General features: G+C 31.3%; 1 protein-coding gene across 4 annotated transcripts in view; it reads right to left on the bottom strand.

Moving 5' to 3' along the window:
• Positions 1-17,339, bottom strand: part of LOC139516238 (homeobox protein Meis1-like) — a 66,400-nt gene that overhangs the window by 17,133 nt on the left and 31,928 nt on the right. For all 4 annotated transcript variants that reach the window (XM_071306231.1, XM_071306229.1, XM_071306232.1 and 1 more), the window contains 3 exons: positions 17,205-17,334; positions 5,872-6,023; positions 1,167-1,243 (listed from right to left, as the gene is read on the bottom strand). In XM_071306231.1, the coding sequence (XP_071162332.1) occupies positions 1,167-1,243; positions 5,872-6,023; positions 17,205-17,334 (359 nt within the window). The remainder of the gene's footprint in view (positions 1-1,166; positions 1,244-5,871; positions 6,024-17,204; positions 17,335-17,339) is intronic.

The following is a 17,339-nucleotide window of genomic DNA, read 5'->3' as shown; positions in this document are numbered from 1 at the left end:
CTCCCACACTATGTGTGACCAGTTACCACCATCAAGCAAACCCAGTGAACATGATCCGATACAGGTAAAAAATTCTATAATCACGTTCGCCATTTTTTTATGAAGTCTTTGTGCCAAGATAATCCTATTTAGTAGAAAATAGCTACAAACCCCAAAATCAACAAATCGTACAAGCTTGTGATTTTCATTTAAATTTTCAATGAAAATGAGCATAATTTGTACGCTTGACTAAAGGGAGATAAACCACCCATCACGGTAACGATTAATCTTATTAGTTCTGATAGGATTATATATACCCCCTATCATACCTTACAACAAATAGATTGTCTCATTCACCTCAAATTTGACAAGAAAACATTTAACCAACAAAAGTTTTGACAACTTATGTTGTAAATGCCATTGATAGGGGGCTTAACTGACAGGGTGAAAACTTGAAGATGTTTTGAGAAGGCAGACGGCTGTGTCTTTCACAGCATGCTTAGGAGACATGATAGCTTCAAGTTGGCAATTCTTTAACACCTCCAAAATACTTTTTTACAAGGTAATTTGCTGCCATTTGCCAACATGTTAAAAGTCCATCATGAAGCTGATGTTTAGCACAAGGTTAACGTGGGTGAACGGAGCTTCGATCAGGATGTCACCTGGTAGAAAACAGCAATTTCATGCTTGAGATCTACTTGTAATGCAACTGCTGCCAAAATAACAGGCCCAATAGAAATAAAATGCTTTACCACATCAACTGACAGACATATCAAAATACCTCGTAATAAATCTATAACCTATTAACAAATGGTAATCTACTGCAGGGGGCAAAATGTTCCAGAGACAAAAAAAAATGTCAAAACTACAATGAACGATGAAAAGTACAAGACGACTCTGAAGTATTTACACATTACTATAATTTCATTAATAGTATTCTCTACTCCAAAACAAAAACAAACATCAAGGGAGACAACTAATCAATTTTTGATTTTTTTTGGTTTACTTTGTTTTATAAAAAATTCAATTTCATGAATTTGTTTGAAATATTTTTATTTTTAAATCTTTTCCTTTTTTTTTTGTAAAATTAAATGGCTGTCAATTTATTTTCTAAACAGAAATTATGACATTTGGGAGTAGTTTGATCCTAAATTCTGTTTCATATTAAGATTTATGAGTTGACTTACCAATTATTTACTTGTAAAATTGTCAGCCCTGTTTCTTGAGCTAATTGTTTCTTTTGTTCTTCTGATGGGTAGGGATGCTGTAAAAAATAATAAAAGAAATGTAATATATTTCTCAAATAAATTCTGAAAAAAATTATTACAGCATAATAAGCGCTATCATTTATAAAATAAATTAATAAACCTAAAACCCATGTCAGATTAAATGTGCTAGAAAACATGCTGAAACAAACACCAATTCCTAAAATGTTGGAAACATTGCAATTGTCATGATAAAAATAAACAAAACAAAAACTCATTAAAAATAAAATGTAGAGTATTTTTCATTGCATACACCTATCAATCAAAAATAGTACAGAAACCCTCATAAAACGTGACAGTAAAAAGTGGAAAAAATGTCAGTTATATCCCAAAACTTAGCAGTTTAATTGGCACAATATTGCAACATATGATTAATGACAACGACATGTATTCAGGTTAATGGCAGTATAGACTGCAGGCATGATGGAGTACCCATCATGTGACCTCTGACCCCAATGTTTGTCCCACTGGAATATCACTGTTCCAAAACATGTCAATTCAACTGCAATTGAAACAAAATAAATTCTGTACTAGACTGAACTTGTCCTTTGGGAGCTCTTCACCAAGTTAGCAAAACACCATTACCCGGCACATACACTCCGACTCATTTTAAAATGAATGGTAATTATATTAAACCTTTGACAATGTTCAAATCTAACTACACTTATTTAAATGGAAATTGATCTATATGTGTTGATCTGAAGGTCGGAAGGTCCCAAGTCTTCAACTTAAAAATTCTTATCAGACTATGATCTTCCCTAAAATAACTAACTTTATGTCTCCGATCGGTGAAAGTTTTAAAATAGTTGTTTTTAAGATTTATTTTTTATCGGCTAATGATAAAAATTCATAACTATTTTTTATGTCTTTCAATACCAACGTTATTGTTAAGTTTTCTGATAAGCTTGTTTGTTGCTTGTAGAAAGATGCCTTTCAATACTGAAATTGGAATTCGGCAAATTTTTCAATTAGACGAGCAATATTTGTTTCTAACGTGAACCATACTTATTTAATGAAAATTGCAGCTCTGGAACTTCAGACTTCAGAAAATAGAATGTTTAAAATGTCAGTTTGATAAATGAATGTTTAAAAGTTTGGATGAATCTATTGCTAATTATGACCAATTGGTAAAAGTCTAGCACAAAAGGGAAACAATTTGGTAGAAAAACATGTAATTTTGTTGCGATTTTCATGCCAATTTGGACACCAATGACTTGAGAATGGTGTTAATAATACGAGAATGTCTCATATTCTTCGTTTAATGACACCCCCTGTCAGACCGACATGATTTACTTTCCCTTGTCAAAACCTTAATTTACAGTGTCTAAGCTCAGCCCCCTGACCCTTCCATTAGGTATAAGACGCTCTATTTTAACAGGACCTTATGTAATTAGGCAATTCATCAATACTACCAGAAGAATTTTACAAAATATACAATTATTTTCCCATTCTGTAATTTCGTTAGAAGGTAAATCAATTGTTAAATGGATAATTCTTCCCATGTAACTGATCACCTAAAATCTAACAAACAAAAGATCATCTTGAGAAAGTCAGTAAAATTTTACATCAATAAAAGTAGACAGCAGAGCTTACATTAATGTTTACGTACACTTCTAAAGAAAATGTCCATATTTAGAACTAATTTACATTCTGAGGTAGTCCCTATTTGAAAGTAAAAGCATGTGCATTACTTCAACGCATATGCTGTCCCATAAATGAGTTTTTCTTTGGCCCATAAACAAAGAGCTATGCTAATCTAATATCAATACCTAAGCTGTCACGGTCAAGTGTCCGATCATTTATCAACACAAAGCTGTGGGTCTGGTGTCAAATGACCCATGATCACCATAGACAATGGTCAGTTACAATGGTCAACACTTGTGGAAACCAACAGATTTGGACATTTCTAAAGATCAGTGGATTTTAATTCAAGTGTCAGGACTGATGTTTTGTAACCAATTTTACAGGACATTACAAAAGAGAGCCATCAAGATAGGCAAGGGAATTCACGCCTGCTTCCTAATGTCCCCAGTACAAAATGCTTCAATGAAGTTAATTAGAGCAACAAATTAAATTAAACCTGGTATTTCACTGTTAAAAACTGGTCATTTCCAACAAGATGAAATTAAAACTGATCCATCAAATTCTAATTCCAATTGAATTTTTAATAAAATCAATTTATCAGTCTAACTTGTCTTTTTTGAGAAATTAGTTTTAATTTCAGGAAATAAAGCATTTATAAAAAAAAATAGAATTTTGAAAAATTCAGATAATTTTTTTAAATGATATCCAATATATTTATTAATTTGAATAAAAGTGAGGTAAAAAATAATTTATAAATATTTCAGGGTAAAAATCTTGTTTTTTGCAGAATGTTTTTATTGCCCCCATCTTGATAAGGCTGCAGAAATATCAGAGCAATTTTCCTCCCACTGATGTAATAAAGGAAACCAGAGAGTAACTTTTCGGAAAAAGTAGACAAAAATGACAGCTGAAATCAAGTCAAATAAGAAACATCATATTGAATCAATTTTTGTTGAGGCTAACCTAATCAGCTGGTTTGCAAAATAACCATACTTAATTGGAAAATTTGGAAATTTGCTTTATTAAGTTCTATAGATCATTGCACCCATGTAGAATTGATCATATGATGAATCGGATGCTTGCGGAGTCACCTATCGTTTTAGATCAGCCACAAATTCGCTGATTGAATTATTTCTTGATAAATAAATATCCATTTCGTATGAAAACTAGTTAAGTGGGTAAATTAAATCTCCACTGGGTTTCAATCTAGAGGAAAAACTATATTAATGAATTTGAAAATTAGTGAATATTGTTTGATTAAATTCATATTTCAATTGTAATCAAATTTCAATTCCAGAACCAATGTTCTACTTTTCATCACCCGATTTTTTTCGTCTTTGTCAACAAGAATCTCGATTTGTGGTAATATAAATAACTTAGAGCAATTAAAACACAGTTAAAATAAAGTGATCCTACAGGGTATGCCAGATACCATTACAAAATAACCGATTAATTTATGTAGTACTATTAACCCATTCTACATTAAACCTCCGTTTCTCATTAACCTTTGTCCCTCACGCTTTTGGGGGACGGGATATCATCATTTAGGACACAATGGTTTAAATCGTTCGTCTTTATATGGTCTGTCACCCAATGGTACACAGTCATAAAGGACAGAATTTCATGTGTGAATTTTGATACGGACATAGCAATGCATATTGAATAGTTTCTCGTCTCAGTGTAAAATACTCCATACTATGAGAAATCAGATAGCCTTCCTTTTGTTCAAAATGGTAATTATTAGAAAATGAAGATTTCTCCTTAAACAACGAACAAGAATATTCATTTTGACTCTTGAATAAATAGTGAAAATTATACATCAATTTCAAGTCTGATTTTGCATCAATTTTCTTCCAGATTAAAAGGTTAATACTTTTGTTTGTCGATTGTTAGGGGGTTGATGAAAACGTCCAAATCTTCCGATCGGCAATGACAGTTTTGAGATATGATTAGGTAGCTCATTTTTGTTTAGGTCTTAGTCGAAATCTCTATTATCCCAATAGATAAGTTGCCAATGTTTAATTTTTTCCTCGTTTTTTTTTTGACGTTTTTTTTTTTGACGAAGCCTTAGCTATGCTAAGATGAGGATCAGTAACTCCAAATTAACATATGTCAGAAAGTTATTTTTTAGATGGGAACCAATAAGAGAAATTTGTTATTGGGGGATTACATATGATATGATATGATATCATTCAATTATAACTGTATATCCATCTATCAATACACATACATTCCCTTTCATCACAGTTATGACAAGATTCATTAGCGTAAATATCTGGGGGATGAAGGCTTCTAATCATTGTTAAATACCTCTGCTTTCATCAAAATATCTGCAAGCCCTCCTCAGATAGATCTGAGACTTGATAGCTGGTAAAGATTACCCCCTTATTTCACTCGCTCATTTGTCAAAACTCATACAACAAAAAAACCAACATCATTTCTAACGGATAAGGAGGATACCACTTTTTTACGATGATGTTATGAAATACATGTCAAAAACGTGCTGCGATTCTTGAGTATGTTAATTACACATCATAACTTGATATGTTTTTTAGTACATCTCATTCTTGCCTTGGCCAATAGATGGTAAATTCTGATCAAATCACACAAGTATGCACTACGATGGATTTGTTTTTATCTATACATTTTTTCGCCATTTAATTACTTCCCTTCTAATAAAGCCTGACAGTTACTGCATGTACTTTTCTATTGTACTTTATCTATGACTAAGTCTATAACACTCTAGATTATCTTATTATCATCATCCACTAAATACTTCTGCAGCAGAAATTATACCAAAATCTGCTAAAACCATAGTTTTACGAATTTACTGAATGCAATAATGTACTAAAATGATGGCTCTGTTTTGGACTATTTTACCAAATTTCATAAAGTGCACCAGGAATAGTAATTAATCCAGAGTATCTGGAAAGCTTTGCAGTCCGCAATTAAAGTATACAAGCAATCTACTGACATTAATTACTTATATTTACTACTAATCAACTAGTTAAAGTCAACTGTACACTAAAGGGAGACTACTTACAGTTAAATGATGAAATAACCATGCTCTCATGACATTTGTAGCAGCTTTTGGGAATATTCCTCTTTTTTTCTGTCGCTTTGACCCCGTTCTGTCTTCTAATTCTTCATCTGCAGTACCCTCTCCTGACCCTACACTATTGTCTAAACCATCACCTACAAATTAACAATGAACAATTAATTAATTGGGTCAATTAGGCTAGCCAGCTGGTTGGAATTGTTTTTACTTCATGCAAAATTATTAAGAGTTATCTCCCCTACAAATAATACTGTTAAATAATTACAGCTAATTGTAGATATATAACTAATATCTTTTTCAATTTTCATGGAATGTGAATTATAATTGTCCATCAATATTTTTGATTTTACGCCATAAAACACTAAATCAAAAGCTGATACAGGGTGGTCATTGATATTCAGGGGAAATTACTCTAGCATGACAACATTAATTTTGACAACCTATTAACTCACATTTATAAGTGAAGGAATATCAGTACAAAATATTATAATTTTGAAAAAAGTACAAAAAACATTTATTCAAAAGAGAACATGGTATAATTTTCACTTTGAATTTGCATATAAAGTACTCTACCGCACATATTATATACCATCCTTGGTTATTTTAATGAAAAATATTTGAAAAGAAAAAAGTATTTTTCAACACCTCACCTGTTATGCTTTTTTATTAAACCATCAGATATGAAATCCAAGGATAATGACACCCGATATTTCAGCAACAAAACCATACCTAAATTACTTCATTAAATGCTCTTAACTACTACCGATTATAAGCTATGAAAATTACAAAAATGTTTGTAACATAGATAACTGGAATTAAATTAATGGAAGCCCACATAAAACCACTCAAACTGTTTAAAAAAAAAGATCACTATCTGTCTTTAAATAAAACATAACTCCCTTAAACTTCATAGTGAATGAAATATAATAAGCCACCATTAAATAAACCATGCCAGAAGTGTTGATTTCTTGATCAGTTTTAATTGCTGGTCCTTCACACAAATTTAATTTCATTACTTCTAAAATTTCCCACAATTTAAAAAGGTTAACTGGTTTATTTTAATTTCCAATGATTTTGATTGAGACTATTTACTTATAATGTTTCACTCTCACTCTCCTTTATATGCATGAACTTCTTGCAACTGGACATTAAAAAATGTACAATCACTCATTAATTTTTGTAAGGAAGGTTTATAAAATATTGCCCCAAGATGTCTCACTTTTTTTTTAGCATATATTTGCTTTTAAAACATGCTATTTCTCAAAACAAATATGCAAATTCATTTTCTTTAAAAAGGACTAATTACTCATTAGGCAAACCACACATTAGTAACAATGCATAGCCCTGCATAACAATTAAACAAGGTTGAGTGAGAAGTAGGCTTTTTATTTTTAACCTAGGCACTTGCTACTTTCTTTTTTCCCCAATCGTAAAACCTTTTATTTATTATAAGCTATAGATATATATATATACAATTAAAGAGAAAATATTTCAACATCACTCCAAAACATCTGTAAACTCACAGAGGAATGTAAACACTAAATATTTCAAATAACAAGTACAACCTGCTTTCAACAATAGATGCTTAATTTATTTTGAGAAGAATAGATAGTTCTGAAAATTTAGATAAGAGACTATTTTGCACATTAGATGACAGTAATGCCAGAAAGTTTTAGATTCAATAATCATATTTTCCACATCAGGCCGCCAATTTAATTATAAGCACAAGCAGTGTATGAATGATCACAAATTAATTGGAATCCATTTCTAATCAAAATAAATTGGATAGAGGCTTCTCCAAAGTCTAGCTACAATTTTTCAGAATAATCCAATCAAAATAAAAGTTTTCTACAACAAAATGATAGAACGATGATAAAGAATTGCTTGAACAGCTTGGCAAATACAGACGACACTGATACCATCTAAAGACCAACACAAGACAATAGTTATGACAATGGGTATGAAAGAAAAAAACAATGATACCATCTTAAGACCAACACAAGACAATAATTAGAACAATGGGCATGAAATGAAAAATAAAAGACAAACAGTTTCCTCGGCCTGAACTGTTAATGTAAAACTTTAAGATCATCGGAAATGACTATGATGTGGGAAGGGAAAAAAAACTCTCCAGAAAGGAAATGCATTATAGCAGAAAATATTCCTGAGATTAAATTATATGACTGAGAAACTATAACACCCTCCAAACTGTAGGGAAGGCGATTTCACAAAGATAAAATTTGTTATCGGGAATGTGTAATTTCTTAAAGCAGCAGAATATATAGTGATTGTCAGAGTAGATTTCTTTTGCCATCAATCAAAAGTTGTCAGAGAGCTAGCATACTCCAACTAATCCCTCAAGCTATTAGACAAATTTGTTTTTAGTTTGGATAGAGGTCTCTGCTTGATCAAAATTAGCTATATGATAAATGTCACTTATTTCAACTGAGTATGTAGTAATTTACTGAATTTTTTTCTCTAATAAATAACAGGATATTTATTTTGAGAGAAAAGAGAAAGCTTTCACTTGTATATCTCTTCCCTCATTCATTCATCCCCTAACTCTGATCTTTTACTAAAAAATAACCTCTGACCTCTAAAACTATGGACCAATTTTTCCTCTGGCCAAATAAAACATAGCGAAACATGATTTTTTTCACTCAAAATATAACTGACCTGTATTATAAAGAGACCTTCCATTAATATCCATTGTTTTTAAGGTGTAGTGTCACGGACCATGTACTAAACAGTTATAAATGGTTTCCATTTATGTGCTGTTACTTATGTAGCCAGGCTATTTATTATGCTAATATTTCATCATAAGTTTGATATGTGTCACTAACAGAATAATATATATCACTGGAGCTGTCACTAACAGATGTCCATTTCATTTGTCTCACACTGTGTTCTTGTTATGCCATGGCTTGTCATATTCGTACATTGTGTAACAATACAACAAATTGTTCTAAACCCTTTCTAACCCTAATGATTAATTTTCTTATCCAATTTTATTTTCAAATTTAGTTCTAAACCCTTTTTAACCCTAATTATTTATTTCTTATCCATTTTTTTTTAACTTGTTCTAAACCCTTTGTAACCGGAATGATAAATTTTCCTTACTAAATTTTCTTAATTTCTTATATATTCAAAAAAGTTATATTTATGCAAGTAATGCACGATTATTTGTGCTTATTTTAGTATAATGTTTCTTGTAATTGTAGGATTTAGTACATATATTATACAAATTATATATGTTACAATTTTATTTATAGAATGGATGAAAAAAATATGATTTACGAGGCTTTCCATAAATTACCATTTTTACAAACATGTAAACCAAACACCATAAGTCATATCAAACATACAAAACCAAATATATATAAAGGATTGCAAATTCTAATTTATAATTAAGTGACAGGACAAAAAAAGTTTGTCATCGGAAATTATTGAAAGACCAAGAAGTTAATCCTTATGAGAAAAGCTTTCAACAAATTTCATTATTTTTATTTAAACAAATCACTTCTCAATACACTTGGCATGCTCCAAAACCTTTTAAGTTTAATGCTGTTTACTCATGCAGCTAACCTGCTTTTAAACTTTAGGATGGGGACAGCGAAGAATTCCTTATTCTCTAAGACTATGATGGCAGAATAATTATGCAGTTCATTCCATTCCATCATTTGAATGCAGGATGTATATTTAGTTTAAGAGGTGTGTTTTGCTATGTCAATAAAACATTATACCTGACCTAAATTGCATTGTTTACAACTTTTACCTTTGCTTTATTATTTTAATTTTTATAACTTTATTACTTGTGAAAAATCAACAGAATTAGAACTTATTCAGTACATTGCCCTTTTGAAAATCTTGGGCTATTTCCACTTTAATATTCGTAAAAAAAGAAGTCTGTGTTCATCTCGTGTTTTAATTATTTAAAAAAAAAATATCATTTGCAATTGAAAAAAAAATAATTTGGAGACAATTTTCTGTAAAAAATAATATTTGATTATTTTTTTTCTTGTATAAACCAATTTTCTTATCTCTGACAATCTACCATTTTGTTTTATGAATAAACAATTCTTGAACAAAAATAATTTTCCCCAGTTCCTGAAATGAACAATTGCATTGATTTGTGCCAATCACGCCACGGCAAGGGCTATTCTAAATGCCATATCTAACTACCATGGGTTGCTAAGATGTAATCAATATACGGTCCTTGCTTTATGCTATGAGGAAATTATGATACTTGAAAATATGGAAGAAAACTTGAGTGCAATTCAATTCAGTCAAGTCCAACGTGCTGAGCTTATAAGTAGGAAAACGCATCTTTTATCTTAAATGAAAAGTCGATGATAAATTGGACAAAATTCAATTACTGCCATCTGCAGTTAAACAAATTTAATAAAACATATTTAATTTCATATTTTACAAAAACTGTTTTGTTTGGGGGATAACCTTATCAAAGTCCAAGACAGTTATCTCCCCTTAATGTTGAAAATAGATCTCTGATTAAATTTTGCGTTGAAAGATAAATAACGAAAAAAGAATAATTATATTCTGTCAGAAGACGGAAATGTTATATTTTTGGCATTCTGGATACCCCCAAACATACTTTTTGATAAAGTCATTAAATATCTCAGATTTCTAGATCATTGGTCTGTGTATAACAAAAACATGCATGGTCAGTTGAGAGCAAATCTGGCCAGAGTAATGCATAGACTGCAAACAATGCCATTAAGCAGTAATCTATACCAGTTAATGACATATCTGAACTTTTCCTATCTATTCACCTATCTTTTAGCTGCATTATATTCAAAGAGGTTTATTTCTGCAAAATAAATTAGGCTTGACTATTCCTTCGAGTTCATTATCACATACTTCTGAACTTTACTTGAAGTGCATAGTTTTGATAAATCTCCGTTCAATAATTTTCAGAAACATACTGATTTGATTTCGGCAAGACTTTTCTAATTATACTATTCTAGAATTTTGAACACTTTAGATAAATTCCTATCTTTAACCAAGTAGGAAATCTGAACGGCTCAGTTTCCTATTAAATTTGCTAAAATGTCTTTAATTTGCAGAAATCAATGGGCAATTTTGGCTGTTATTAAAGAGAAAACAAGTAAAATTCCAGGGTTTAATTATGACTGTGGCCGATCCAGTTATAAACACAGTGGGACACTAATGGGATACACTATGGACAATAAACACACAAATTGAATGTAGCTGTGTAAGGTTTTAATCACAGTGTACATTTCACTCATCATATTTCACAGTAACATAATAGGTCACCCAAAAATATTGTTGACTCATCAATGAACAAAAAAATATGACAGGACCAAAAATAGTAATCTAGCTGTTTCATATAACATCATGTCAACTGAAACCACCCAGTTACAACTTTTACCATTATAAATTTTTTGAAATTTGAAGCTATAAATTTGTACCTTGGCTATTTTTTTGGAAAAGATGTTTCACCTCAGCCTGTTGAAAACTTTTACAAGTTTAAATTTTAGAAATTTGAGGCTATGTTTTTGTTTTGTGGCTATTTTTTGGTAAGGCTGTTTCACATCAGCCAGTTATAAATTAGTATTTCAAAATAAATGAGACCATTAAAACACGTTTTGTAAAAGAACTGATGTGAATAATAAATACACTTGATGATGTTTCGCCATTAACCTATGAATAATTTTGTTTTCATTCTATCTAACTTTGGGTTTTTCTATACATGAAGGTCAAAGACTTTCAATATGTTTCATGTTTTCTTTTTTGAAAATTTACAAACAGATATGTTCAGTACATAAAAAAACAGAGATGCACGCTCTTCCATGACAAAGTCTTGTAAGGTCCCAACAATCCAACATGTCCGTTGTTCTGAACATTTTACTTCCTTAAGCTAATGAGGGACAATCCTAGGAGAATTCACCTTTCAAGGAAATCATAGTCTATATTAATTTCTAGGAAAAGGATAATTTTTATAGGATCCTATACACATCACCAAATATTTTAGGTAATGTAAACAAGTGTGTCAAATTCCATGACATTCTGGTTGGAAACAAAAACCATGGACGCTCCAGTTGGAAACAAACAACAGCTGCTGTTTAAACTTCCGTTCGATAAGATATAAAAATTTACAAAAAAATACACATGAAAAATAATAAAGAAGTAAATCCATTGCATGAAACTGCAAGTCGGGAGAAAATGTAACTAGCATCATAATAAAATAATACTTATTTTATAGGACAAGAAATAAAATTTTACGAGTTGTCATTTTCATTGACGATAAATCATTAAATCATTCGTTAAAAAACTTTGTTTACCGAAATAATTCAGCCATTAAAAGATGGTGAAATGAAGCATACATCGGAGGGTTGGAAGTAAATCCCTTATGGATGCGGTATAATTAATTCCTCTTGGGCAATTTCAGAACCATTTACCATTGAGTAACAAGCGATGTTAGTTTTCACTTGGGCATTAATTTTATTTTATACACAAACATTTCATTGAATAGCCAACTAAATCCTGCTTTTATGGCGTTGAAAGTGTGCATACTAAAAAAGACGAACTTAACAAAAATCCCTTAACTGGCTTTAAAATGTGTGACTGCCATGAATAACAATGAGGGGATTTAACTTCCATAGCCAAAAGAATTACATTTTCAAATATTTGCTATTTGTCAAAGTTGGATTAAGAATCATAAGGTGGAAGGTTAAAATGTTTTTACATTATTTTCTGATTTGATGACAAAAAGAGATAATATGGCATAAAAATGTCAAACATTAGCAGAAAACAAACAAAAGGCTCATCCACTGAAGACACTTTAATAGTCCAGAAATTAAATTTTCCATTTCTATACATAAATGTGAGATTTTTTAATGTCGTGAATGGAGTATTATGAATTGAACATTTTATTCAATATAAAAGTTAAATATTATTAATGTTTTATAGTCCTGTTGGTTTAACAACTGTATAAAGGTGTAAATTTTACTACAAAGCATAGTAATAGTATTAGATTCCTTCAGACCCAGGAACCAGATGACAGCTGTTTTTGTATGATCAGCATGCATAAATATGCAGACAAAATCATGAGTTTACAACTGAATACCCCTATTTCTGAATGAGAAGTGTGAGAGAATATAAACTTTACATTAGGAAAGGGACATAGATATATAGGTGCAACTGCACCTATATGAGTGTCCAGGCTTGATTTTATGCTTGAGGAAGGGGGAGGGCATATAACTTGACAATTTTACGCTCAATGTTTTCTGACTACTGTAGATAAATTAAAAGTATCCATGAAACAGCAGCTCAGCAAACAACCAAAACAGGTGAAACAAAACATAAATGTGCAAACGTAGGGGTATTTTAATCACTTTTGTTTATTACTTTATAGTCATATATTATAACACTATTTGTAGAAATTAAATGTTTACTGCCTTTAACAGTTTTATCTTGAGTCTGATAATAGAATAAACCCTGTCCCGTGGGCTAGTGCATGCAAATATTAGCCTTATTATCACATAATCGTTCTTGTTGACAGATATATTTATTTTCTTAGCTATCAAAATATGAAATTATTTGCTGTTATGCATTTAATGCACAATGGGTATATCCCCACCCTTAATAACGTAGACAAAAATGGTATTATGATCTTTTCCTTCTACAAAACAATTGGACGGGACTGAAATTCCACTGCCACGGTTACAACTTCAAAGCCGGCAGAAATATGATGACGTTTATCTATGGAAAGGACGATGGAAATCAAAACCTAAAGTAAACACGACAAAAACTCAAAGAAATAACAATCATGTAGTCTTTAATCCTACGGCCGAGAAAAGCGTAATCTAAATATAAATCCATTTAAGCCTTAGAAAAAGATAAAAAGCGCTTTATCATATAAAATGGGCATTTTGACAAACTAAATTTTTGGACTTTCTTAGATGTCTATTACAACCGATTTTGTCAAATCTCTAATCGATTTTAAAGGGAATACACTCCTAAATGACACTTGTGGTATCTCATACTGGACTTGTTCACAGGCTCGCCAAAATTTTGAGTAGTCTAAAGCCTTCGATGAACAAAGATATATCTCTTATGACAGACCCTGCATATTCTCACAACTTGGGAGGTACAACTTCAAAAAAATTAGACAAAGATTTTTCCGAAAAAGTATAATAATATGGATGGTTATAACCTTAATTGATATAGTTAAACAATTCTGAAGAAATACAATAAGGTTCAGTATGAATGATAAACGACCAACAGACTCCATATTTAATGAACTCTTTTAAATATCCATAAAAGCAAAATACCCTTTTTTTAGCTAGTTCAAGGATAATTTGAAACATAATGGGGTAGAATTAATTGAACGCAAGTTATTTTCACTTAATTTATAAAAGGAATATTAAATTTTTCCGTCACCGAAAAGACCTCGGATCTCTTATTGAGAAATATTCTAATTAATTGAGAACGGTGTTAGGTTCTGGGTCGTGAAATACTTTATTATTTTTTTAGAGATAGATATCAGATAAAGCTCAGTACGTAGATGATTACACACGAACAATGTCGCCATACATATAAAGTCAAAAGAAGGATGGGCAATGTCACCAAAGTAAGGGTCTTCAATTTATGAACCTTTTCAAATATGTTATAGTTAAATAAAGCAAAAAATCGTAGCCTATTCAATCCCGATATCATTCATATCTACCCCTGGATTAACACAGAGGTTTAATAGTCGGCTATTATTAGGATTCTAAACTTGGAATGAAACATGTGCCCCCTGTTATAATACCAAACAAATTAACAAATCTAGATCTTTTCCAAATGATTTGATTAAAGATATGCCGCCTTCATTATTGCAAAAGAAAAGACAATGTTATTACAATTGTTGAGACGATATTGAACATTTTCTAATCACACGCCAAGAAATCATTATGTTTATTTCCAATCGGCCGATTGTATTAAATAGCACATTTACTTTTTCTCTGCTGTGTTTGCTACTTATTGGCATTCTTCAGCTCACTTCCCCCCGTTAATGTGGACCTGCAGCTTACATTTCCGCCTGCCGATCTCAATCTTTATAGATTAAGCATTTACACACAATACCAAATTAGCTTTAATTCGTACAGGACATACTCCAAGCATAAGGAGGTACCGTCAATAATGCTATGTGGTCAGTCTTCCAGAAAACATCGGAACAAAAAAACACAATTTGCGGACTAACTGGACCGATAAAGACATTAACAATGTCAATGTAAAAAAATATCCATGACAAATTTCTGTGTTTGGCGAAAGGAAAATTAAGTTGTAATACACCAATTTGAATGTAATCGTCATAAATGGTTGCTGTAGTAAGAATACGTTGTAATAGAAACAATTGTTACCAGTTGGGGATAGAGAAATCGCTATTCTGTAACCATTCATTGGAAACGTCTATTGAATTTCTTATATTCACTAAACAGTATTGTAATATAGAAAGTCTAATTTCAAAGAACTAGGGAGTTAAATGAGAAAATTAAATCACTGAGTGGTGAAATAAAATTAGAACTAACAATGGCTATTGTTATCGTCTAATATGTAAAAAGCTAATATTGAAGATCAATGTCAACAGCTTACAGACAAAATTTAATTAGCTCCTGGATTAATTCCTCTCTAATTATCTCTTAAGAAATTATGTTCTAACCCGGCAAACTCATTTGGAAAATCTCGGCACAATCAATGAATTCTATACCCTTTTCTGGGGGTTAATGACACAATTTCCTTATGTCGATACCAGATTGCAGTTGTATCAGACTAACGGGTCACTTGTTCATAGATTGGATAAATATTACGAAGAAAAGAAAAAAACAACCGGAAGTTGAAACTCAGAAGAAAAACTTTTCATTTCTACGAAATTGGAATCAAAATTTAGGTTTACGATTTTACACTGAAAACTCAAAACAGACCACCTTTCCCCAACCCATTTATTATTTATATGAAAAAATGATCCATTACCGAAAAAATGGAGATGAAATGTTGTGTGTTTCATTTAAAATCCATTGAGAAAATGAGCAAGTAAGACTTTTAACCCAGTATCTTGGGTGGCAAGATGAAATAGAATGCTATCTTTTTCATGTGGGTACATTTAGTTACATATTATATAACATTACTTAGTGAATGTGCACTATATATTACTTGTAAACATGTGAGGCCGATTCAATTTGATCCACATATAAATTGTTTTGAGAGGAAAAGTGCCTCAGTAATACCTATTTCTAGCACCTGTCTACCAACTAAAAGCAGAATTACTATTACCAACTAGATAAAACTAAAGACGGCTGTCACTGAGAACGTCTTCAATTCTTTCCACGGCCAATTACTATTTACCAATTAAGTTAATGATTTTTTTCTTATTAACTGAGATTATTAAGATTCTGAATTCCTCCCCATTTCATGGCACTGCAAATGTTTTTAGGAAGTTACGAAAATTAATTTCAATATGACCCACTCAAACAGAGTGCAAAGCTATTTGGATATGATGTTCGATTGAGAATGCTATGCCATTAGTATGATCTGTCAGAAAGAAAAAACCTAAACAAAACTCGAGGCTGACTTGGTTTTATTAATTAATTAGACTACCAGAGAATTACTAAAACTGCAAACCATACTTCATTTAACACTGATAATTTTAAAAATGTTATCAAAAATTAAAATATTGAAGCCGTTAAAACAACTCTGCATGATAGATTTGAAAAAAAATATTAATCAAGGTCTCAAATTATGTTCTTGCAGGTTCAAATTAAATTTAATGAATGTAAAAATAAATTCAATGTGTTTTAGTAACATGCTGCATAGCATGCCAGATGTTTAACCAATCAAAATCAATATAAACCAATACACAACCTGTCCTAGACAGCAGACATGTATTTCTGAATTATTTAATTATTTCCTATGACCAAAATACAAAATGTACTTTTATGAAGATTGCTGAAACAAGAGTTACCCATATATGAACTAAAGAACTTTTCACATACCTTGCACAAGAAAGATGTCAGAACCAAAGTCATCCCCAAAGTTAAGTAACAAGACTTATGAGTCTTTCTAGGAAAATTTATTGATTTATCCCTTATTTGAGGTTAACATGGAACAACAGATACTCAGGGAAAAAGTAATACACACAATTAACTTGTGATGCTGGATGAGCTGAAGCAGTTATGTTACACAATTTCTGGTAGTCCTGTGATAACCAGACCCAACAGGCTTTAATTTGTAGAGGGTATGAAATTATTCAAAGCCCTGTTCAGGGGAGATAACTTAACTCGTTTAGATGAACTTACCTAACTCACTTGTATTATCTGCAATCTGTGAGGAATTTGTATTGGACTGACTAGTGGTTATGGGCGTGTCACCCGACCGTGAGGACTGGGTATCATCTGTTTGGTTAAACATATTCGTTGAGGGAGGTCGCTGTA

Source organism: Mytilus edulis, chromosome 3 (genome assembly GCF_963676685.1).
Source record: "Mytilus edulis chromosome 3, xbMytEdul2.2, whole genome shotgun sequence".
NCBI lineage: Eukaryota > Metazoa > Mollusca > Bivalvia > Mytilida > Mytilidae > Mytilus > Mytilus edulis.
The sequence above is the reverse complement of the archived record's forward strand: the minus strand, read 5'-3'. Positions and strand labels throughout refer to the sequence as shown.